Consider the following 24,351-nt stretch of genomic DNA (forward strand, 5'->3'; position numbering starts at 1 on the left):
AATATACTGTTATATTTGAAACTTGAATTGTTGTTGATGGTGGGCAGAAGGTCATCTTTGTTAAGAACCCAGGAACTGTAAAGAGTTGTGTTACCAGGAAACACGGATCACTCAGCCCTCCTCTACTGAGCATTATGCTCGGCCAGAATGTCCAGTCTCTGAGAGCATAAGATGGCGATACTTGAGCCAGGATAGTTCCAGTACAATCCTGTTTGTTTGTCTGAAACGTGGCTCACGACCTCGGTACCCAGAACTCCTGTTTAAAGACGTTGATAACTACTGTTTTACATTTACATGGACGAACAGTCGAGGCTGGTAAATTCCAAAGGTGGAGGAGTGTGTTTCATGTTTATACATCAAATGGTGTGAATCTCGGTGAATGCTCTCCATCCTTGTCGCGCTCCTGCTCAACCTCATCTATCGTAACATTTATCCATTAATTTGCCGCCCATTCTATCTAGCCCAGTCTTTAACAGATGGTAAGACTGCTCTCTAGAAAGTAAAAAAAACATGTACATTACCAGTTTTTGTTTAATTTTAATTTGTGTTTTATTAAAGGGATAGTTTACCCAAAAATGGAAATTCTGTCATTAATTACTCACCCTTATGTCGTTCCAAACCCGTAAGGCCTTCGTTCATCTTCAGAACACAAATGAAGATATTTTTGATGAAATCCGAGAGCTTTCTGACCCTGCATAGACAGCAAAGCAACTACCACGTTCAAGGTCCAGAAAGGCCTTGACCAAAAAAACAACAACAAAAAAAGCACTGAGACGAAATAAAATTAGATGAAAATTATGAAAGGAAATTATGACAAAATAACTATCCCTTTAATATTGTTAGTGAAAGCAAATATAAAGTGTTATCATTATGTCCTTTTTTTCTGAAAATGACTTGTAATAAGACATTTTTGGAGATTTTATGTTAAGATTTTATAAAATGGTGATTTTCATCTTACTTGTGTCTATGTTTTCAACAGATTTCTGCTATTTTCCTTTCACAGAATGATTATAAGAAGCTCTCTATGCAATGCAAGGATTTTGTAGTTGGACTTCTGGATCTGTGTCGGAATACAGAGGAGGTGGAAGCCATTTTAAATGGAGACGCAGAGGCAGGTGGCCACTTTGACAAGGGCGGCAGACCTAATCTAGTTCGATTAAAACTGGCCATCAAATACGAGCTGAAAAAGGTAGGTTTCTCTCATAATAAACATTAATATTTCACGCAATGATTTCAGTAAGTGATATAATTTGGTGATATAATGATTCAGCCATGTAGCCTTAAAGGTATTGTTCACCCAAAAATGAAAATTTGATGTTTATCTGCTTACCCCCAGGGCATCCAAGATGTAGGTGACTTTGTTTCTTCAGTAGAACACAAATTATGATTTTTAGCTCCAGCTGTTGCAGTCTGCTTGGCAATGGTAACAAAATCAATGAGAGTAAAAAAAAACATGCACAGACAAATCCAAATTAAACCCTGTGGCTCGTGACGATACATTGATGTGTAAAGACACAAAATGAAAGGTCTGTGCAAGAAACTGAATAGTATTTATATAGTTTTTTACCTCTGATACACGCAATGTCCGAACTGTTAGAACTCTTGTGAAAGTGCTTCACAGCAGCAAGCACGTGAGGCATCTTCTTCTTCTTGCTTGCTTTATGGCAGATCGAAGACTTATAATTGCTTTACCGCCACCTATCTCTCAAGTGGACCATTGACACTATATCTACAATCTCAATTAGGATTGTCAATGGTCCACTTGAGGATTGAGGATAAAGCAAGCAAGAAGAAGATGCCTCATCCGCTTGCTGCTGTGAAGCACGTTCACAAGAGTTCTAACAGTTCGGACATTGCGTGAATCAGAGGTAAAAAAACCCCCGATATAAATACTGTTCTGTTTAAGGACAAGGATAAACTTTATTTGTCCCCGAAGGGAAATTTGTCTTGGGCAAAGTGCTACAGTGTTGTTCTGAAAAGACAATAATAATAATAATAAAATAAACTACAACAATGTATAAGTCTAATATATAAAATACATATAGTGCAAAACACAAGGTTATAATATGTTATATGAGCATTCTTTTTGGTAGAATTCAGCATTTTTATTGAGGCAGGAACAAATGAAAACTTCAGTCTATTAATTTTACACATTGGCATTCTTAGTCTCTTTCCCGAAGGCAGTGTCTGGTATTCGCTTAAAAGAGGATGTTTGGTGTCAGTACTGATACTTATTGCTCTTCTCATTGTTGTTTGTTCATATAGAGTCTGTATGGGCTCATACTGTTTTATTCCTATGATTTTCATAGCTGTTTTGTGTATATGAGCCAATTTGTTTTTCAGTTGAACAGGCAAGTTTCCAAACCAGACTGTAATTCTGTAGCAAATAAGACTTTCATGCATGGCCTGGTAAAAAACATGCAAGATATTGCTACCCACCCCATACAGTCTCAGCCTTCTTAAAAAATAAAGCCTCTGTTGTAGTCGTGTGCACAGACTGTCAATGTGTGTTTTCCAACAAAGAACATTGTCCATATAAAACCCCAGGTATCTCTGTGTCTTTAATGATTTACATTTAATCATTTAGCAGACGCTTTTATCCAAAGCGACTTACAAATGAGAACAGTAGAAACAATCAGATCAACGAGAGAACAACAACAGTATACAAGTGCTATGACAAGTCTCAGTTAGTCTAGTACAGAACACGTAGCCAGGGTTTTTTTTTTTTTTTTTTTTTGAATATGATAGACAAGGAGAAAGAAAAGGTAAGTACTAGTATTAGTTGGTTAAGTGCAGGCAAAAAAGATGAGTCTTTAGATGTGTTTTTAAAAATGAGTAAAGACTCAGCTGTTCGAATTGAGATCGGGAGGTCATTCCACCAGCTGGGCGCAGTCCAGGAAAAAGTCCGTGAGAGTGATTTTGAACCTCTTTGGGATGGCACCACAAGACGTCGTTCACTTGCAGAGCGCAAACTTCTGGAGTGCGCATAAGACTGAACTAGTGAGTTTAGGTATGTTGGTGCCGTGCCAGTGGTCGTCTTGTAGGCAAGCATCAGTACCTTGAATTTGATGCGAGCAGCTACTGGTAGCCAGTGTAACCTGATGAGGAGAGGAGTCACATGAGCTGTTTTTTGGCTCATTGAAGACAACCCTCGCTGCTGCATTCTGGATCAGTTGTAGAGGCTTGATAGTACATGCAGGAAGGCCCGCCAGAAGAGCATTACAATAGTCCAGTCTAGAGAGAACAAGAGCTTGGACAAGAAGTTGGGTGGCTTGCTCTGACAGGAAGGGTCTAATCTTCCTAATGTTGTATAAGGCAAATCTGCAGGACCGGGTCGTTGTAGCAATATGGTCTGTGAAGCTTAACTGATGATCCATCACAACTCCTAGGTTTCTGGCTGTCCTGGAAGGAGTTATGGTTGACGAAACCCAGCTGTATAGAGAAGTTGTGATGAAGCGATGGTTTAGCTGGAACCACCAGCAGTTCAGTCTTAGTAAGGTTGAGCTGAAGGTGATGGTCATTCATCCAGCTAGAAATGTCACTCAGACAGGCTGAAATGCGAGCAACTACCTTCGGGTCATCTGGTTGGAATGAGAAGTAGAGTTGAGTGTCATCAGCATAGCAGTGATAGGAAAAGCCATGCTTCTGAATGACAGATCCTAATGACGTCATGTAGATGGAGAAGAGAAGCGGTCCAAGTACTGAGCCTTGAGGAACCCCAGTAGCAAGTTGTTGTGACTTAGAAACTTCACCCCTCCAAGACACCATGAAGGATCTATCAGAAAGGTAGGAGTTAAGCCACTGGAGAGAGGTTCCAGAGATGCCCATCTTTCTGAGGGTGGACAGGAGAATCTGGTGATTAACAGTGTCAAAAGCAGCAGACAAGTCCAGCAAAATGAGAACTGAGGATTTTGAAGCTGCTCTTGCCAGTCGCAGGGCTTCAGTAACCGAGAGCAGGGCAGTCTCAGTTGAGTGGCCACTTTTGAAGCCAGATTGGTTGCTGTCCAGGAGGTTGTTCTGTACAAGAAACATAGAGAGCTGGTTGAACACAGCTCGTTCGAGTGTCTTTGCAATGAATGGAAGAAGGGATACCGGTCTGTAGTTTTCTAGAAGTGCTGGATTTAGAGATGGTTTCTTCAGCAGTGGGCTTACCCGGGCCTGCTTAAATGCTGAGGGAAATGTTCCAGAGTGAAGAGAGGAGTTGATAATGTGAGTAAGTGAAGGTATGACTGAAGAAGAAATCGCTTGAAGGAGGTGAGTGGGGATTGGATCAAGTGGGCAAGTAGTAGGATAACTGGACAGGATAAGTTTGGAAACGTCCGTCTCTGAGAGTGGAGAGAAGGAGGAGAACGAGTGAGCATTAGTCGTTGTGAAGTTATCCTCAGTCTGCGGTGTGGAGAATTGGTCACTGATGGTTCTTGTCTTATTCGTGAAGAAAACTGCAAAGTCATCAGCTGTAAGAGTCGATTGAGGAGGAGGTGGAGGCGGATTAAGAAGAGAAGAGAAGGTTTTGAAGAGTGTCCGAGCGTCACAACAGTTGTTAATCTTGTCGTGGTAATATGATGCTTTAGCAGTGAAGACGTTTGCAGAGAAGGAAGAGAGGAGAGACTGATACACACTGAGGTCTGTAGAGTTTCTTGATTTAAGCCATTTCCTCTCTGCAGCCCTGAGTTTAGAGCGATGTTCACGGAGTACATCGGACAGCCAAGGGGCAGAAGGGGTGGTGCGTGCTGGTCTAGACGACAGTGGGCAAAAGTTGTCCAAGCAAGAGGTCAGAGTGGAACAAAAAGTGTCCGTAGCACTGTTCGTGTCCAGAGCTGAAAAGTGCGAGAGTGAAGGAAGTAAGGATGCAACCACAGAGGATAGGCGAGATGGAGAGAGTGAGCTTAGGTTCCGTCGAAAGGTGACCCGCGTTGGAGCGTGTGCCGCTTCAGGAGTAAGTGCTAGATTAGCAGTAATGAGGAAGTGGTCTGAGGTGTGCAGTGGAGTAACTAAAGTGTTGTCCACTGAGCAACAGCGCGTGTAGATGAGGTCCAGTTGGTTGCCTGATTTGTGAGTCGCTGTAGTAGAGACTCGCTTGAGATCAAATGAGGCGAGCAGAGTGTTGAAGTCAGCAGCCTGGGGTTTATCTAGGTGGATGTTGAAGTCGCCAAGCAGTACCAGAGGAGTACCATCTTCAGGATAGTTTGATAGCAGCACGTCCAACTCCTCCAAGAAGTTTCCCAATTGACCTGGGGGACGATAAATGACCACAAAGTGGATTTTAGAAGGGTGGGTTACAGTAACAGCATGTGATTCAAATGAAACGTTACCTGTAGGTGGTGGTTGAAGATCAAATTTCCAATCTTTCGATATAAGGAGACCAGTACCTCCACCCCTCCCAGTCGTACGAGGGGTGTGGGAACAAGTGAAATGAGAGGAGAGGGCTGCAGGAGTGGCAGTGTCCTCAGGTTTGATCCAGGTCTCAGTCAGTGCCATGAGGCTGAGACCAGAATGAGTAGCAATAGAAGAAATGAAGTCTGCTTTGTTAACAGCGGACTGGCAGTTCCAGAGACCAAGTGGAATAGAGAGCGTTGGAGTAGAGGTCAGAGGGACACGCCTTAGATTTGTCAGGCAGGCCTTCCTTCGACGTACATAGCGTGCTCTCCGAGTGTTAGTAGTGATAGTAGAGATCTGAAAGCACATAGTGACTACAAGTGACCAAAATAAGTATTTGAGGACGAGCTGTACAAAAATTGAAGGGGAGAAAAGCAATACTCAAGTGCCCTGTCGGTGTCCTTGCTCGGTGGAGTCGCGCAGGTAGAGTCGATGGTCTTTACACTCGTCTGTCTTCACACGAGGAGGCTTCACACGAGGGCTGCCGCGACCGCTGCCGCGGTGTCACAACTACCACTTATATATTTGCCTGATTACCTGTGATTGAAGTCAGCTTGTCACGCCTCCCTATTTAGCAGACCGAAACTGTCCAGTCCCGCGATTGGCAAACGCAAAACCAAACGCCACAATTCTCACGTATTTACCAGGGTAAGACACACAGTAATTAAAGCAAAGTTTCCCTAGCAACGATGATCACGCAGTAGTCTAATGACAAAACGAGGCAAAAACACTTACAAACTGCTGTCCTTCTCTGTCGCTCGACTGTTTCTTCTGACAAGCGCTTACACAACAGCTCTTTAAGTACTTTTTACCGGCTTACTGGCTTTTGTCACGCCTCCCTATTTAGCAGCCCGAAACTGTCCAGTCCCGCGATAGGCAAACGCAAAACCAAACGCCACAATTCACACGTATTTACCAGGGTAAGACACACAGTAATTAAAGCAAAGTTTCCCTAGCAACGATGATCACGCAGTAGTCTAATGACAAAACGAGGCAAAAACACTTACAAACTGCTGTCCTTCTCTGTCGCTCGACTGTTTCTTCTGATTGTTTGTCATCTATAAAATATACAGAATTGGCTTTAATGGGTGACTTAAATTGGGACTGGCTAACTGCATCTGATCAAATTAAAAGTTTTTTGTGACTCAGCGAATCTGACCCAAATAATAGACTCAGTCACTAGGCCAAATCCTTAAAACATCCTGACAAGTCTACGCTTCTTGATTTTTAGATTTTAGTTTTTTTTTAGTTTTTAACAAATGTGCCAAAGAAATACAAAGCTACTGCGCTGTTTTTGCAACATGATATGAGTGATCACTGCGTTATTGCCGGTGTGAGAGATGCCAGGGATATCTAAATGTATGCTATTCCGATTCAAAGATTACTGGCTATGCCCAGGATCTAGTGAGCAGACAGTGAGATGGGATATGTTTACATGAGCATGTTTTCACAACACAGAGACTTGACAACAGACTTTTAAGCCGGTCCTTTTAAATGACCTAAAATTACAATGAGTGGGGACTCTAATAATGCTCTAAAAAATTGCGTGCAGAAACGCACTGTATTTGAAATGTATCATTACACTTATGTTGCTGATGTCAGGAAATGTGAACCTAACCAGGGTCCTGTGACAGATATTATATAACTTGCAAACTCCTGCTGATTTTTTAAAGAGGTCCGGTATTGGGTTTTGTGTGCAAAAATGTAAGAAGTCGATTACCAAAAATGAGATGTTCAGGAATTTGGACCAAACGAACCCCAAGTTGATATTATGGGTTATATGATGACTTGCGGGTAGATTCACTCCTGTTTATATTTATACCGGAGGGGTATAATTATTTTTGTACAAATCGTCAGCTAAACGGTGAGGAGTGGCACTCTATGTTAAAAACATAGTTTGCTGGCAACAGTAAACTATTAAGTCTGGTGCTAGACAATTTAAAATGCTAGTGTAAAAACTGAATTATTGCAGATTATGTTTTGACAGTTGTGGGATGCTATAAGCCCTCCTTCGCACCAAAGGACATCATTGTCCTCTTGTCTGAGGGTTTGTCATCTATAAAATTAAGAACTTGGCTTATGGGTGACCTTAATTGGGATCGGCTAACTGCAATCTGTCAAATTAAAAGTTTTTTTGTGACTAAGGAATCTGACCAAAATAATAGACTCAGTCATAGGCAAATCAACAACATCCTGACAAGTCTACGCTTGATTTTTTAGATTTGAGTTTGTTTTTTAGTTTTAACAAATGTGCCAAAGAAATACAAAGTACTGCTGGTTTTTGCAAATGATATGAGTGCTATCACTGCGTTATGCCGGTGTGAGAGATGCCAGGATAGCTCAATGTTAAACGCGTATTATAATTTTAGAGAAACTGAAACGTCATTCTGTACACAAGCCTTTTATTGATCTTATATTTGTAAACTGACTGGAGTGAATTGATACCAGATCCCGCAAAGCGTTGACATATTTTTTTTAAGTCAACTATTTTTGACCATTTAAACAAGCAGGCTCTTTAGGAAATTAAAAGATCAAAGGGTGTGATAATCTGTGGTTTTCAGAGAAATGTCTGATCTAATTCCTGGACGCGATCTTGCTTGGTCAAAGCACTAAAAGAAATCCAAAAATAGTTCAGACTGGCAAAATTTTAGTCACCTGAGAAATAAATGTCTCTCAAATCATAAAGCAAAATCGGATTATGTAAATGAATTGGATCGTCAGCTAATACCTCAAAATTTTGGAAAGTGATAAAATCACTGTCTCTGACTTAGGGATACGTATGCCAAAATATTTGGCCAGGGAAGTCATGGCCTCGTGGTTAGAGAGCTTGGACTCAACCCCTAAGTGTGGGTTTCAAAGTCTCGGCTGTGGCAATACCCGCCCTGAGGTGCCCTTGAGCAAGGCACTGAAACCCAACCCTGTGCCCGCAGCATAAAGATACCCACAGCTCCGGGTCTCTGTTCACGGTTGTGGTGTGCATTTTGGATGGGTTAAACGCCAGAGCGCACAAATTCCTGAGTATGGGTCACCATACTGTATTTCATGTCACTTTCACATTGAAGTTAAATGATAAAAATTATTACAGACAGGAAAAAGTATGTACTTTATATCTCTGGGTTGTCGTTTGATCATTCAAACAAAACATCAGAGGAGGACAATAGGACTTACTCTTTGTTTAGGGAAAATGTACCTAGTGATTTTGATCTTGTTCCTATTGGAACAAAGAGGTGTATGATTGCTCTTATACGGGTTAAATACTAAGAAATCCACTGGTCATGATGGGTTGGATCCATTACTTTTTAAATATTGCTGCTGAACATAGTGCAGAACTTTGACACACACTTTTCAACCTGACTATTGAAACTGGATTAATACCGAGTGTTTTGAAGTCAGCATATGTCACTCCTTTATAAAAGGGTGGTGACCGATCAAACCCAAATAATTATAGGCCAATAGCTACAGCTTATAAGGTTATAAGGCTTATAGTGACCAGTTAAAAGACTATTACTAACAAAAATATTTTAAAATGCTTCGCAGTCAGCGTTTTCGTAACAAAACATTAGCACTGTCACTGCCACTATTGGGGGGGGGCGAAAAGTATTAAATGATTTTATAAGTGCTATTGATTCTAAAGAATATTGTGCTGCACTGTTTTAAGATCTTTCAAAAGCGTTTGACAGTTAACCACTATGTCCTGTCTCAGAGATTGGTGGATATTGGAATGTCTCCAAAAGCTGTCAAATGATTTGATAATTATTTGAGTGGCAGAACACAAAGTGTTGATGTTGTGTTCTCAAACTCATACAAAATGGTGTCCCCCAGGGGGCCATTTCGGGTCCAATTTATTTACCATTTATATAAATGACTTGTGTCAAAATGTAACAAATGCAAAGTGTCATTTTTACGCGGACGATACTGTTTTGTATTGTTCTGCACCAGCCTTAACAAGTGCTATAGAGGATCTGCAATCTGCTTTTATAATTATCCAGAAGAATCCTCAGAAATTGAGACTTGTACTAAACTCAGGATTAAACTAACCCTGATGTGCTTTTCTAAATCTAGGAAACAGAAGATGCTTGTCAAATTGCTACACTAGATGAGAAAGTGATTGAACGAGTATCACTGTATAAATATCTAGGTTTCCTTTTAGAAGAAGATTTGTCCTTCAAAACAGCATATAGAGGGTCTAACACAAAAAAACAGAGTAAAGTTGGGTTTCTATTATAGAAACAAGGCTTTTTCTCTTGTAGTACAAGAAAAACACGTATACAAACAACATTTTTGTCAATTGCTGGATAATGGGTGATATTTTATACATGCATGCAAATTAAATCTTCTTTGGAAAATGCTGCATTCAGTATAGCATGCAGCACTAAGATTTGTAACTAATTCCAATTTTCGTACTCATCATTGCAGCTTGTATGAGAGTGTTGGTTGGCCATCTCTGCACAATCGCAGGCTGGAACACTGTTATATTTTTCTTTTTAAGGCCATACTTTGTAAACTGACTCCTTACTTATGTTCTCTTCTACACCAGAAAATGTAAAATCTTAGATCATATGGGCAATCATGTATGATATCCCTTGAACGTGAACTGTCTTCGGTGAAAGTGCCTTTAAAGTTTTTTCTTTTGCACCTTTTTCCTGGAATAAATTGCAGAATCAGCTAAAATTTGATTATTTACCGACAATAACACAATTTAAAATGAGGATAAAGGACTATTTGAGTACTAAATGCACATGTGCTGTTACTGAGTGCTGCTGGTGATCATGTTGAGATGTTAAATTGCAAAAATGTCTTTTTTTTTTGTTTTTTTTGTTAAATATTTGTATATGTATTTTTTTAAATATGGAACTATTATTCTGCTGTCTTGGCCAGAACACCCTTGAAAAAGAGATTCTGAATCACAGTGGGTTTATTTCCTGTTAAAAAAAAAAAAAAAAAGTGTGGTATGGGAACAGCTCCAGTCAGGACTGCAAAGCCCTGCAGAGAGTTGTGCGCTTAGCTTAGCTCATCTCATCTCAGGGTCTGCTCTCCCCTCTCTGCAGGACATCTACCTCAAACACTGCAAAAGCAGAGCTGTTAAAATCATTAAGGACTCCAACCACCCCAGTAACCATCTTTTCACTTTGCTGGCCATCTGGTAAGCGCTTCTGTAGCCTGATGGCACAAAAACCGAGAGACTTCCCAGACACAGCAAGCAGTTTCGGCCCAGATCCGGGCCCACATCTGGCCCGCATGGATTTCACGGGGCCAGATGTGGGCCGGATCTGGGCCAATATTATTTTGCTGTCTGGGTCAGGAGGAGTTTCTTCCCCCAGGCCATCAGGCTCCTAAACTCAAATTCACCCTCTTAACATCAACATGACTCAATTTAATAATCATTTAATAATCAGTAAGATATTCATTATTCTCTACTTCATATCGACACTGTCACTGCACACAGCACTTTTTTTTTTATTACTGCTACATGACAACCATGTACAAATGTTTTCACATTTGTCTCTTGTACGATCCTGTGTATCTAAGTCTACAGTATACTTTCACATTCTATTTTATATTTTATTCTTATATTTTTATTGTTTACTTTTATTTCTCTTTCATACCTATATTTATGTATATTTTCCTCTGTGTTGTATTTTTTTAATTGCACTGTCTATGGAGCGGACCTGACTCACATTTCATTTCTGGTTATATATTCTCTATATAATGTGACAAATAAAAATCTTAAATCTGCTTTCAGATTACTGATGAAATATTATTTGAGAAAACAATTCTCAGGTCAATCCTATTGACATATAAGGATCATCATCAGTAATATTTTACCAGTAAAAGGCTCTAGTCATGAGCATTATTTCAGAAGTGAGGGGGACAGAAATGTCAAATGTAAATATAAATCAGTCAATCTCGTTCCAGCTCAACCAATGGCGAGAGTTTGGGGTGTGGCTACTGTTGCAGGCTGGGATTGGGGCGTGGCTACTGTGCCCACTATATTTTTCATTTACAGGACATTATAACAAAGGACAATATGTAACAGACATAAAAAAGTAGTAAATAAATAATAAAATAGAAATTGTAATGTAGAGGGTACCATTAAAATGTAAAGACTTTAACAAACCTTTTTGCTTCACTATCATCACATAGTTTCACCATCTGAAAATAATGCTGTAACTCTGTCAGATTAATTTAAATATTTTTATTTTCCGGGCACTGGAAAAAAGACATTCAGACTCCGTTAAAGAATTGAAATACGCATCACAAACTCATGCTTTTGCAGCGTGTAAGCTTTTCACTGTCAGATAAAACAATAGGATATAGGAATAATAAGGTTCGCTGCATTTCTGTATTTCCTGCAGAAACAGAGCGCTCCTCCTTCATTCTCCAGAGTGAGGCCTTTCTGCACGTCGCTTCAGTAACACTGCTGACAAACCCGCTCTTAAAGATTTACTTCCCATGCAATCTCTTCAAACGTGGTATTACAAACTGCATGTATATATATAAAAAAATAAAAATACATAAATAAATTTAAAAAAGTTTAAATTGCAGGATGCAACACTACTCCAGAAGCTCATATTAAAGAGTGACAAAAATATTTTAAAGTTTAGAACAAAAGATTTGAAGCATTAATATCAGTCTTATTTGCATTAAACCATCTATAACACATGTAGAAAAATTACATTTTAAAATTGCTTGAAAGAAGTCACAACTAGTCTGTGAATGTTAATATCGAGAAATAAAGAGTTCCAAACATCAGTGTTGGTTTTCCACAGGTTTTATTAAGAGATATATTACAAATGTCTAGACGCCGCGCGAGGGGGTCTTGAAGTTCATGCCGACCGGAGGCTGGGTCACCTGAAGATTGGACAGGCTGCCGAAAGTCCCTGATGGAGAGAAAAACACCGTTAGCGAGGACAGAACGAACGACTGACGGAGAGAGAAATGCTGTTAGTGAGGAGAGAATGAATGACTAAGAGTCAGAGGCGCCCATCAGTGTCTAAGACCATGAAAACAGGTGACACTCAAACGAACACCTCACTGTTGGCCGATGCAGTCTGGTGTTTAGTTAAAGTTCAGTTATATAATCAGAAGATTCTCTAAATCAGGTGTGTTCAACCCTGTTCCTGTGATTTATATTATTGGAAGATTATCTAAACACACCTGAAGCTGCTCATCAGGATCCTCAGGAGCACTTGATAACAGACAGCTGTGTTTGATCAGGGCTGGAGCTGCACTCTGCAGGAGGGTAGATCTCCAGGAACAGGGCTGCTCTACATAAACCCAGAATCACCAGAGACACTTTAGCGGACTGAAGCCCACACGAGCGAGAGACTGAAACTGATTCACTCTATATATCAGGGCCTCCAGTGTTACAATCACAATATGAATCAATGTATCATGAGTTAATTTTGATTCAACTCAGAAACTTCTCTGCTTCACTGAAGTAATAATGTAATTCACTCAAAAATAGTGTGTTTCATTGTTAGCTCACATCTAATAGCATCTAAACTCAAGGCAAAAGCTGAACGGTCATAGGAGCCGTTACATTAATGCTTCAATAATACTTAGATGAGTTGATTTATCAATGTAATCATTAGCTGCAGCAAAAACAACCGGTGTGTGAAAGAGTCAGGGTTTGTGAGGAACAGGATCCAGCAAACACGGGAAAGTCTTTCACTTGATCTTCCTGTTCTATCAATGACCTGGAGACGGTCGCTCCACAGTCACTTTCGACACAGGTTCATCAGTCACAGGACTGACGAGGGACTGAACGATTCTCACCAGAAGCTTGAGCATTTCCTTGGTGTCAGTGTCGACCTCGATGATCTCCTGGTCCAGAGCGGAGACCTGCAGAAACACAACATCAACATCATCACCAGAGAGCCGCAGTCTGGGGCCAAAGAACAGATCAAACCACATAAAAACATCACATGCACTCCTGTCAAACATCAGAACCGAGTTCACTTTAAGACTGTGTGAAAGAGTCAGGGTTTGTCAGGAACAGGATTCCAGCAAAACACGGGGAAACGTCTTTCACTTGCTCTTCCTGTTCTATCAATGACCTGGAGACCAGAGTCACTCCACAGTCACTTTCGAGACAGGTTCATCACACAGACAGACGGAGAGACAGACAGATGAACAGACAGAGGGAGAGACAGACAGACAGACGGAGAGACAGAGAGAGAGACAGACAGACGGAGAGACAGACAAACGGAGGGAGAGACAGACAGACGAACAGACAGACAGACAGACAGACGGAGAGACGCACCTCGGGCACGTAGTTGTCTCTGCGCTCACGCTCCTCCTCCTGCAGCTTGATGGAGATTCCTCTGACTGGACCTCTCTGGATGCGCTTCATCAGGTGTGTGACGTACCTGCAGAGAAACACTCGTCCTTCACACTCCACTTTACACTAGCTGTGCATTCACTAAAACACATGTGTCCCTGCAGCACAGAAGCAGTCATCAGTAGCACAGGTATATTTGTAGCAATAGACAACAATACATTGTATGGATCAAAATTATCAATTTTTCTTTTATGACAAAAATCATTAGGATATTAAGATAAGATCATGTTCCATGAAGATATTTAGTAAATTTCATACTGTAAATATATCAAAACTTAATTTTTGATTAGTAATATGCCATTGCTAAGAGAACTTCATTTGAACAACTTTAAAGATGATTTTCTCAATATTTAGATTTTTGTTGCTCCCTCAGATTCCAGATTTTCAAATAGTTGTATCTCAGACAAATATTGTCCTCCTAACAAACCACACATCAATGGAGAGATTATTTATTCAGCTTTCAGATGATGTATAAATCTCAATTTCAGACAAATTGACCCTTATGACTAGTTTTGTGCTCCAGGGTCACACATCACTGACGGACACAGCGAGGAGTCATTAGTCAGTGCTACGTTAACAATATCCATTTCTCTGCTTTAAATCTGTGTTCATCATAATGAAGGTTGATTATAGATAAACGTTATTTTTAGCATGTCTCCCATCCCATGACTGCAATAAACTTTGCTATTTTAAATATGAAAAAGCCTCAATTGTCAATTTTATCACTAAATACAATCAATTAACATTGTTTTTCTGCTCTTTAATGTGGTGTGAGATATTCATAACGTCATATTTACCTTAGGAAGAACATTCTGTGTCCATAAACACGTTAATCAAGCCAACTCTAAAGATAAGCATTTTGCTAATATATGCACTCTATTACATTCATTGTATCGTTACGTAACCTGTCCCTCAATATTTAATGTTTAAATAAATACGACTTGAAAGCAAGTTATTACAGCCACTGTTGAAATGTTTATGTACTAACAAAAGATATTGAAGCAGAAACTAATGGAGTTCATATGAAAACTGTGTTATGTGCAATTTAAACATTTACATGCAGCTCAGTTTTTATTTGCGTATTATTTAATTAGATGAATCAGATAATTTTTTCAGTTTCATCTAAACAAAGACATTCAGTTGAGTTTCAGTAAAAGACTGTGTGAAAGAGTCAGGGTTTGTGAGGAACAGGATCCAGCAAACACGGGAAAGTCTTTCACTTGCTCTTCCTGTTCTATCAATGACCTGGAGACGGTCGCTCCACAGTCACTTTCGACACAGGACTGACGATTTAATTTGATTTTAAGCCTGACTGTTTGACTCGCTGCTCGTTAACGACAATGACTGATGAACCTTTAGAGGGCTGATCTGAGAGGTCTACTGGCTTTCTACAGGTTTATGAAGGCTTTTTCAGAACAAGTAAAGAAAATTTCAACTGAATGACATGCAGTGCGTCAGTATGCTCTCTAAATGTAAATGTATTACTGACATTTCAGACTTCCAACAGATCGCCATCACTTTTCATTTCAATTTACAGAAGAAAGCTTGAATATCTCTGCTCACAAACACTACAGAAGTGATTTTTCGTGCTTTTCCTGATCACTGTTTTTCTTTTCCTCAGTGTTTATGTCTAGTTTTCCAGTGCAGATCCTTAAATCAAGATACGCTTGCTGAAGAACAAACATGAACTCAATGTTCCATGAGAAACTGATCAAAATGAAGTGAGCTCATGATTAAAATAAGAACAAATATCTGCCAGTGTGCTCTGAAAAACCAACTTAATTCAAAGGGAAACAAGTTTTCATTCCCCACTGACAGATATTTGCTCTTATTTGAATCATCTGATGTGTCCGAGTGCATCTAACAGCTCGTTAATGATCTAACGAGATGGAGAAACCCTCAGCGAGACACTGAAGCGCTTCACACTGACTATAGAGCTGTGCGGTGTCCCAGCATGCAGTGCGACGGCTTACCCGGCGATCTTGTTGCGCAGCTTCTTGCTGGGGATGATGGCGATCTCCTCGCACACGCGCTTGTTGGTGTGGAAGTCGCTGCCCAGCCGGGTGTAGTACTTCTCGATGATGACCCGAGCGGCCTTCTTCACCGTCTTGGTCCTGACGCGGCCCTGCGGAGAAACACAGCCATAAACACACACTTATAACAGCTCAGAACCAGTCAGAACCGCCGGACTAATCAACACACGGCCCTGCAGACAAACACAGCCATAAACACACACAGAACCGTCACAATCAACAGTAACAGCAGCAGAGCTCGAGTAAGCCCCACTCACACCAATACACTTCTAAACATCTTTCTTGATATTAAACTATAATGATAAAGTCACGATTTTATCCTACTGATGATCGATACAAACACTGACAGCCAATCAGAATCCATCCTGCTGTCACCAGCTGGAGAATTTAAAGCACATACGCCTGTGCGCTTAGAATAAACAGACGCTAATATCATTATCTTTACAGTTTTCGTTCTTGTGTGAACGGGCTTTAATGCTGGTGTCTGATTACGAACCGAGCAACAGAGCTCTACAGACCTGAACCGGTCAGATCCTCAATATCTGATCAGGTGTATCGATTAACACGCGTTACTGTGAAACACACTCTGTGTGAGAGTACTGCTGAGAAAAACACTCTCGTGAGAGTACTGCCGAGAAACACGCTCTGTGTGAGAGTACTGCTGAGAAAAACACTCTCGTGAGAGTACTGCCGAGAAACACGCTCGGTGCGACAGTATTGCTGAGAAACACACTCGGTGCGTGAGTATTGCTGTTGTACACACTCTGTGCGAGAGTATTGCTGAGAAACACACTCGGTTCGAGAGTACTGCTGAGAAACACACTCTGTGCGAGAGTATTGCTGAGAAACACACTCTGTGCGAGAGTATTGCTGAGAAACACTCTGTGCGAGAGTATTGCTGAGAAACACACTCTGTGCGAGAGTACTGCTGTGAGCGGAGCGCCTCGCGCTCTTTTATCGCGTTTGAAGCTGTCGCGCCGCTCTTCTGTCGCGTCATACTCACACACAGGCGCGACAAACAAGCCCCGCGTCACTCTCCTCTATCTGCGTTCGTGAACCGAGCGGCGAAAGAGAAGGATTACAGTAGATTATCAGGAGTCAAACAATCGGATACCCACCATGATGATCCGGAGAGCGGAAGAGAAAGAAGAAGAGCCCGACCGGAAGTCGAGCCGATAGAGCCGAGCGAGCGCCACGCACTGACCCCCAGCGGCGGAGGAGCGACACTGCAGCTGCTCTTCTTCGTCTCTTTACAGATTAGCTGTCCGGAGCAAATACTAGTGATGGGAAGTTCGGATCATTTTACCGACTCGGACCTTTGAGTCTCGTTCAGCAAAATGAACGAATCTTTTTTTTTCCGAGTCATTTCGTTCATTTTATCAAATATAATTAAAATGTTACGTGTTACTTCCCTAACGTCTACTAGTACTTACGCAAACGTTGATCACACTACAAACAATACAAAACTATAATGCTACAATAAACAGAAAAGATGAATTCAGTGTTTAGCTGGGTCTTCAGTCTATGATTGGCTCACTTCACTCTTATCTGACAAGTCTTCGTGTTTGAGTTAACCACTGCAGTCTGAGCAGGTTCGAGTCGTTCCTTCATCACGTGACAGACCCATACGCTTTGACCATAGACTGGAGTTACCCTGGCAACAAATCTCTGTGTATATTATTACTATTATTATTATTATATATATATTTTTTTGTCTTTATGATTTTAAGTGTACTGCCTTAATGTTTTAATGTTTGTATTGTTTAATAATAATAATAATAATAATAATAATAATAATAAAAAGACTGTATAAAAGGCTTTATCCTATCGTTCGTTCTTTTGTCACGTGACGTGACAGCATCGGATAGAGAAATTAATTTACACGCTTGCTTACAAACGGGTGCATAGTCATTATTATTATCATCATCATTATTATAATTATTATTTACTCTTACAGTTACTGCATTTCTGGTCTCAAATTGTAGCTTTTTACTTTGTACAGTTTATAAATGTATGAATTTCTGTCATGATGGTTATTTTCTATACACTGAATGTTGTAACAAAGGTAATAAAGAGTATTTAATAAAGAACACACATGATTATGGTGGGTTTAATTTCCTTGATTTCTCTTCTTTGAACAACACTTTCAAAATTAATTCGATTAGACAGAGTTTTTGTGTAATCCAAACTCAATCTGGAATTTTTATCCCCAATTACTTACTTTTCCAAATTAGGTGGTCTCTCTTTCCTATTGATCTGTAATTATAGTATTGCTAGAATCCCTTACAATTTAAGGGAGTCTTGCCGGGCTCAGAGCTCTCTCCCCGGACAGCACGCCAAATACGCTTAACCTTTATATAATTATAAGTAAATGTGAACTCGTGAAACAGGCATTACTTGCATCATTGTTTCATTTTTTTTAAAGCATCACTGGTACTTTATTTGGAACATTATTTAACTCAGAAGTCTTATTTTTTAAGTCACAAAGAATTCTTATGTAAATGTAATTTTCCAGTAACTCCTGAAGAATTCTCCATCGTCCTTGACGCTATTCCTAAAGGAGCTGTTCTGCTTTTAAGAGACTCTGTTAAATCATCCAGCACTTTATCTTTATCTTTAGACCCATCTGGAATCCCAGGAGATTGGATCATATTGATTGGAAAAACGTACGGACTCTGTCTTCGAAATTAATATTGTGTTTTAAGTTTTTAGAGATATCTTTTTAATTTTTTTAGAGATTTTTTACAGATATAGTGTTTTTTTAGAAGGTTTTTATATGGGGTAGATAGATAAAATCTTTTCTTTTTGTGGTGACCCTTGTGAATGATACGCATATCTTTTGGGATTGTCCTCACACACAGCTATTTTGGATTGAATTCTCTAATGTTATGCATCGCAGTGTGCTCCAGGGTTTCTTTCTGCTTTTTAAGGATGTACTGTTTGGCTTCTTTAATATTCAAAAAGACAAAATTAATGAATATTTTATTATTAACCTATTATGACGTCTTGCAAAATTTCTGAATGAATCACTCACTGAGACGACTCGTTCTTACTTCAAAATGAACGAATCATTCAAAAACGACCCATCACTAGTAAATACAGCTCTGCTCCCAGATTAATGCTGATTTCTGCGTTTGCTGATAGCACACTCTTGCTAAATCAGTAGAAACACTTACTTCTGTATATTTATGCATTTAGCAGACGCTTTTATCCAAAGCGACTTACAGTGCATTCAGGCTATCAATTTTTACCTATCATGCGTTCCCGGGGAATCGAACCCCCAACCTTGCGCTTGTTAACGCAATGCTCTACCACTTGAGCTACAGGAGCATACATACATCATCTCTGCAGTGCACTATAAAACTGTCATTAATTTGAGTTTTATTTGTGTATCTCTTAATTTAGTTTAGGTACATTTCTCTAATTATACTGCCAAATCTAATATAGAAATAAATAAAATGAATGTTTATGTTCAAAGATATCAACCCTGTTGAAAAAACAGCATATGCTGGTTAGAGGTATGTTTTGACGCTGGGATGCTGGCAAAGGACCAGCATCAAAACATAGCTAACCAGCACTGTTTTTTTTTTTTTTTCCAGCAGGGAAATAAGCCTTTTTTATTTGCCATTATTTACGAAATAAAAATAAGTTTTCCCTCGTTGTGCAGATGTGATTTTTCAACTGAAAACACAGAATCTGACTGAAATCACTGAACACGATTCAGCAGTAAATAAATAAATCCACCAAAGAAATGCTTTTCGTCACAAGCGGGAGCCTTTAATGACATTAAAACATTTAACTGCATATCTGAGATGATACTTACAAGAGGTCAGTGGAGTTCAGTGCTCCTTTGGACAAAACCAGTATTAAGATATAAATGCTTGAGTGAACATTCACACGAGACTGATTTAATGAAAGCTAATGACACCATTAACCCTTCACAAAACTCAAGACATGCAGGAGAGGAGACAGCAGATGAACAGAATCAATTCACATTAAACAATCTGAAACAGTGTCATTAATGTTGATTAAGGATAAAAACAGAACAAATCCTATGGTATTGAACAAATTCAAACATCTAATGTTATTTTTTCTTATGCAAGTGTTTGAAAGTGACACCTATCAGACTCTGAGCTCGTGGATCATGTTTGATTAGAGTAATGTGTATTCCTCCCTGAGGACATGACGGAGCACACCTTCAGCTGCAGGTCATCCACCAGGAACACCAGACTCACGCTTTATTACTTGATAAATCACAACTCACTGAAACAATACACACATTCTGAACACTCAAAGTCAAGAGATGACTGGAGTTCTACACGTTCAAGAAACATGAACACATCAGACACTCAGTGCAGGTTTAATCTGACTGCATCCACTCACTGTAGAGATCAGACCAACACACAACTCTGAAAAATCGTTTTATTAAACCTCTGTACAAAATGAGCGAGACATCCTATTAAAAGTATTTACAAAGATTTACACTAAAAATAGTCAAGCAGGACTGAAACATGTGAACTGAATATCAAGAGATCACTCCTCCTCCTCGTCTTCGTCAATGATGGGTCTGGATCTGAAACACACACAGAACACAGCTCAGTCTCACTCAAGCCTCCACTGCAGACAGGAAGAGGAAGTCCTCCGAGCACTCACTTCCTGGGCGCTTTAGCCAGGCCGCTGCCGCCTGCCTCCTCCTCATCATCATCAGATGCGGGATGAAGGTTCTCCTTCTCTGGTTTCCGGCTGGGGCCGCCGAAGAAGTCTCCGATGCCCTTCTGCCACGTGGGAGTGGGCCGCGGACACACAGGGTTCCCCCCCGCGTACTTACTCTTAGCTGAGCAAGACACACACACACATTTTAACACCAACAGCTGACCAGTGCCACTCGAAACCTCACTCTACTGAAGTTAACATCACACAACAGACGGTCAGTATTACATACACACGCTTTACTGCTGAATCTGTTTGACAATCTGTGCTGTAGAAACGCAGCGGTATTTAACCAGATCTTCACCCGCAGGAAAACAGAGCACGACTCATTAAACTCTGAAAGTGCCAGAACGCATCTCATTTAAAGGACAGAGAGGCTTGCGTGCGCGCACTCACCAGGCGTGCCCGACTGCGCGCCGCTGCTGTGCGCGTTCACGGAACCGGAAGCGCCGAGGGATTTCCGGGGCGCAGAGGCGGCAACAGCTGAAACAAAAACACAGAAAAATGATTTATTAACAATTAATAAACAGCACAATACGAGTCGCTTCGTCATTAATAAGGTAATTCCGCTTCCGGAGCGCTTCATCGTGGCGCGACGCGGATGAAAGTGAAAGTGGCGCCATTTCATTTGTTCTAAATAAACTCCTCTAAAAACAAACCTCACTGGCATTTACGAGCTTTATTGTTCAAACAATAACAATGAGACGATTCCGCTGGAAGCATATACTCATTTGATTATTCATCCGTGTTATATTAACGGAAGCATCAGTTTAACGCCGAGGGCTGCTGTACAACAAAAACAGCTGCAGTAAATGTTACAGATTAATATCGTTCATATAGGTATAAAAGCGGGTTCTTTACTACTGTAACTGAATGTGTTCATGTCGGAGTCGCGTCAGATTGGCGGGAGATATTATATTCATCATTATCGACACTGCTGATATTTACAGCATCTATCACAGGAGCTGCTGTTTGTGGGGTTTCTCTCACCTTTCCTGTACGCGCCGGGGACGCTATCAGCTTTAGTTCGCACCATCGCGCTGTTTTTGCGAAGGAACGCCGGACAGGAACGCTCGCCTCAGCAGAACTGAAGAAATAAAGCGAGCGATTCCCGCCGTCCTTTTAAAAAAGGCAGCCAGGTCGCGTGACGTCACGGAGCGCCAGCCAATGGGTGAGCGGGAATCCGGGAGACGTGACTGTGGGTCACGTGGGAGGAGGAGCTCACAGGCAATCTTTCACTGTCTATGAGGCTATCGGGGGAGGCATGAAGTCAAGGGAGAAGCCCACAGAGAGTCCAGAAAAGACACGGGACAAAATTATTCAACAACGTCTGCAAGATTTGACCTTGAAGGGATAAAAGTTTGTGACACTGAATTGAAAATAAGCCAATTTGCTGACGATACAGTGATATTTCTAAAGGACAAATCAATTCTTCAGAAGGCTTTAAATGCGATTTCTGTTTTTTCAAGGGCATCAGGCCTTTGCCTTAATCTAAAAAAATGTGAAATATTACCCTTGTTTAATTGCACTGAGACAGATTTGGAGATGATTCCAGTCAAGAATGATGGTAAATACTTGGGCATTCATCTATCTAAAAACTTGGCAATAAGAGAATCCAAAAATATCACAGAGAAATTTGAAGAAATAAAAAGAAACCTAAATCATTGGTTAACAAGAGACTTAACTATTTTAGGACGTAACCTATTGTCAAAATCAGAAGGGATTTCTAAATTAATTTACCCAAGTTATTCTCTCTATATTAGTTCACAAAACATAAGAAAAGCAAATACTATAATTTACCAATTCATCTGGGGAAATAAAACGCACTACATTAAAAAATCACAACTCGTAAAGGACTATAATAAAGGGGGGCTAAAAACTATTGATTTTGAATCTATGGTTGGAGTTTTTAGAGTTAACTGGGTAAAAGCCTTTTTAGATAAACCTAACTCTCTGTGGTATCATATTCCCAAAAATATTTTTGATAAAGTGGGAGGATTAGAGTTTCTTTAAAAGTGCGATTTCGAGGTATCCAAATTGCCAGTAAAACTGTCTGAATATCATAAACAAGTTCTTCATTACTGGAAGATGGTATTACTCATAATTTTTACAACCACATGGCTCCACCTTGTGGAACAACAGAGTGATAACAATAAGTAGAAAAACACTTTTTTTTCAGAAATTGGTTTGAAAAGGGAATCATTTTCATCACAGATATATTAGATGAACAAGGTAATTTCTTAGGTTTATGGATTTTAAAACAAAATTAATATACAAAGTTTAATAAGGGATTTATAATAAGGTATGTAAAGCAATACCAATAGCCCTATTAAAGATGATACAAAACTATTTACATTATTCCAAAAGTCAAATAAATTTGCCTAAACTGCAACTTAACCAAATTCCCCTAAATAGCAAAAATTTTTAACAATAATTGTATTAGCAAAATATTCAAATGTAAACTATTTTCATGATTTTGACCAAAATATAAAAATAAGGCATTATGATGATAAAATAACAAATAAATACATCAAATTCATGAAATGGCCTATACCTCCTAAAATCAAAGAAATGCAATTTAAAATTATAATTGGATATTATCCAGCAGCAGCTATGCTTGGTAATGAAAACCTTCCGAAGGAACTTTTTAGAATGTACAATATTATAACAATTATGGGTAAATACCATATTCATAAATGTAAATGGCAAAACAAAAATCCATCCCTATTGGTGTTTAAAACTGAACTGAGGGAATACTTTGCTTCTTTGAAACTTCTGCAAGACTCCAGTGATAACATTTACTCGCTATGTGAAGATGTCTCAAAATACTTGTCATTATAACTTAAGCTTCCATGTATCTTTATTTTAAGAATATGATTGAGGACAATATATGTATGTAAACAATTTTGTCATACCTTATGGACTGAAGTGCCTATGCTTAATTTATTTTATTTTACATTTATTTGTATTTATTTTCTTTATCGAAATTTGTTTCATTTAATTGTGTCTAACTATGTTCTGCACATAAGTCTCCCAATGAGAGATTTTGTAAATTGTGTTTTGTAAATAAGTGTGTTCAACAATAAAACAAAAAAAAAGGTCTGCAAGATTTGGTGGGTGATTCAGATTTCTCTTGGCACAGCGATTAGAAGACTTACAATTGTCAGACAGGTTGCTCACGTGACATTTACGTCATCAAGCTCAGTTTGAGTCTGGCAGTACGCTCGACCCCCAGGAAGTGCGTGCTTCTAATTGACTTCTTCTTTTTTTTTTTTTTTATTGCAGTTGAAAGAATAACAACATATTTGAAGCAACAGGGGGCAAACGGACACCATCACAAGAGGTTAGGTTAGAGACACAAATTTACAAGACATCAAAGATTAAAAAAATATATATATGTAAAGGAAAGAAAGGATCATTTAAAGATAGCTTACAATAGACTCAATAATGTTACAAGTTTTTGAAGCCTTTGAGTTCAACGGAATTGACATATTCTTAAAGGAAGTAAAAAGGGACTTTATATCAGATGAAAACATTCTAAAGTTAGGTTTGCAATGGATGGCTCTGGCTTTATGTAGGTGAAATTTACCCAGAAGACAAAGCAATAAAACAATATGCTCCAGATTAATGTCTTTGGAATGAAAATCTGACACAAAAATAATAGATTCTGTTAATTCTATCATTTTGTTACAGCAAGAAAAAATTAACATGGTAACATCTGACCAAAAGGATTTGGAGAATGGGCAATGATATAAAACAGATGTAAAATAGATTCTTCATCAGAATTACAAAATGAACACATTGAAGATATATTCTCAAAAAATCTGCTCAAAAATAAATTACAAGGGTAGTATCTATGAACAATTTTGAAATGGAGTTCTTTAATTT

General features: G+C 39.5%; 2 protein-coding genes and 3 non-coding genes across 5 annotated transcripts; all 5 read right to left on the bottom strand.

The window, feature by feature from the left end:
• Window positions 1-12,132: 12,132 nt before the first annotated feature.
• LOC109078917 (40S ribosomal protein S17) lies at window positions 12,133-17,027 on the bottom strand. Its single transcript, XM_042753014.1, has 5 exons — window positions 16,872-17,027; window positions 15,694-15,845; window positions 13,643-13,748; window positions 13,131-13,221; window positions 12,133-12,257 (listed from the first exon to the last, which is right to left on the bottom strand). Exons 1-5 carry the CDS (start codon window positions 16,872-16,874, stop codon window positions 12,175-12,177), a joined length of 435 nt encoding a protein of 144 aa, XP_042608948.1. The 5' UTR covers window positions 16,875-17,027; the 3' UTR covers window positions 12,133-12,174.
• Window positions 12,991-13,114, bottom strand: LOC122142527. Its single transcript, XR_006158658.1, has one exon. It is a non-coding gene; the product is annotated as a small nucleolar RNA SNORA71 (small nucleolar RNA).
• Window positions 13,347-13,477, bottom strand: LOC122142528. The gene has a single exon (XR_006158659.1). It is a non-coding gene; the product is annotated as a small nucleolar RNA SNORA71 (small nucleolar RNA).
• LOC122142526 lies at window positions 14,880-15,003 on the bottom strand. The gene has a single exon (XR_006158657.1). It is a non-coding gene; the product is annotated as a small nucleolar RNA SNORA71 (small nucleolar RNA).
• Window positions 17,028-20,161: 3,134 nt separating the features above from the next.
• Window positions 20,162-21,612, bottom strand: pclaf (PCNA clamp associated factor). The gene is made up of 4 exons (XM_019094087.2): window positions 21,454-21,612; window positions 20,860-20,946; window positions 20,407-20,587; window positions 20,162-20,326 (listed from the first exon to the last, which is right to left on the bottom strand). Exons 1-4 carry the CDS (start codon window positions 21,497-21,499, stop codon window positions 20,287-20,289), a joined length of 354 nt encoding a protein of 117 aa, XP_018949632.1. The 5' UTR covers window positions 21,500-21,612; the 3' UTR covers window positions 20,162-20,286.
• Between the last annotated feature and the right edge of the window lie 2,739 nt (window positions 21,613-24,351).

Source organism: Cyprinus carpio, chromosome B25, assembly GCF_018340385.1.
Source record: "Cyprinus carpio isolate SPL01 chromosome B25, ASM1834038v1, whole genome shotgun sequence".
Taxonomy (NCBI): Eukaryota; Metazoa; Chordata; class Actinopteri; order Cypriniformes; family Cyprinidae; genus Cyprinus; species Cyprinus carpio.

What these genes read in the sequence shown, in the direction of transcription:
- pclaf (XM_019094087.2), bottom strand. Translation starts at nt 21,499, where the DNA reads ATGGTGCGAACTAAAGCTGATAGCGTCCCCGGCGCGTACAGGAAAG. An exon ending in CCCCGGCGCGTACAGGAAAG is followed by an intron (nt 20,947 to 21,453) that starts GTGAGAGAAACC and finishes TTTTTGTTTCAG; the next exon opens with CTGTTGCCGCCTCTGCGCCC. An exon ending in CGCGCAGTCGGGCACGCCTG is followed by an intron (nt 20,588 to 20,859) that starts GTGAGTGCGCGC and finishes TGTCTTGCTCAG; the next exon opens with CTAAGAGTAAGTACGCGGGG.
- LOC109078917 (XM_042753014.1), bottom strand. An exon ending in GAGACAACTACGTGCCCGAG is followed by an intron (nt 13,222 to 13,642) that starts GTGCGTCTCTCC and finishes GTGTTTCTGCAG; the next exon opens with GTCTCCGCTCTGGACCAGGA. An exon ending in AATCGTTCAGTCCCTCGTCA is followed by an intron (nt 12,258 to 13,130) that starts GTCCTGTGACTG and finishes TCTCTCCATCAG; the next exon opens with GGACTTTCGGCAGCCTGTCC.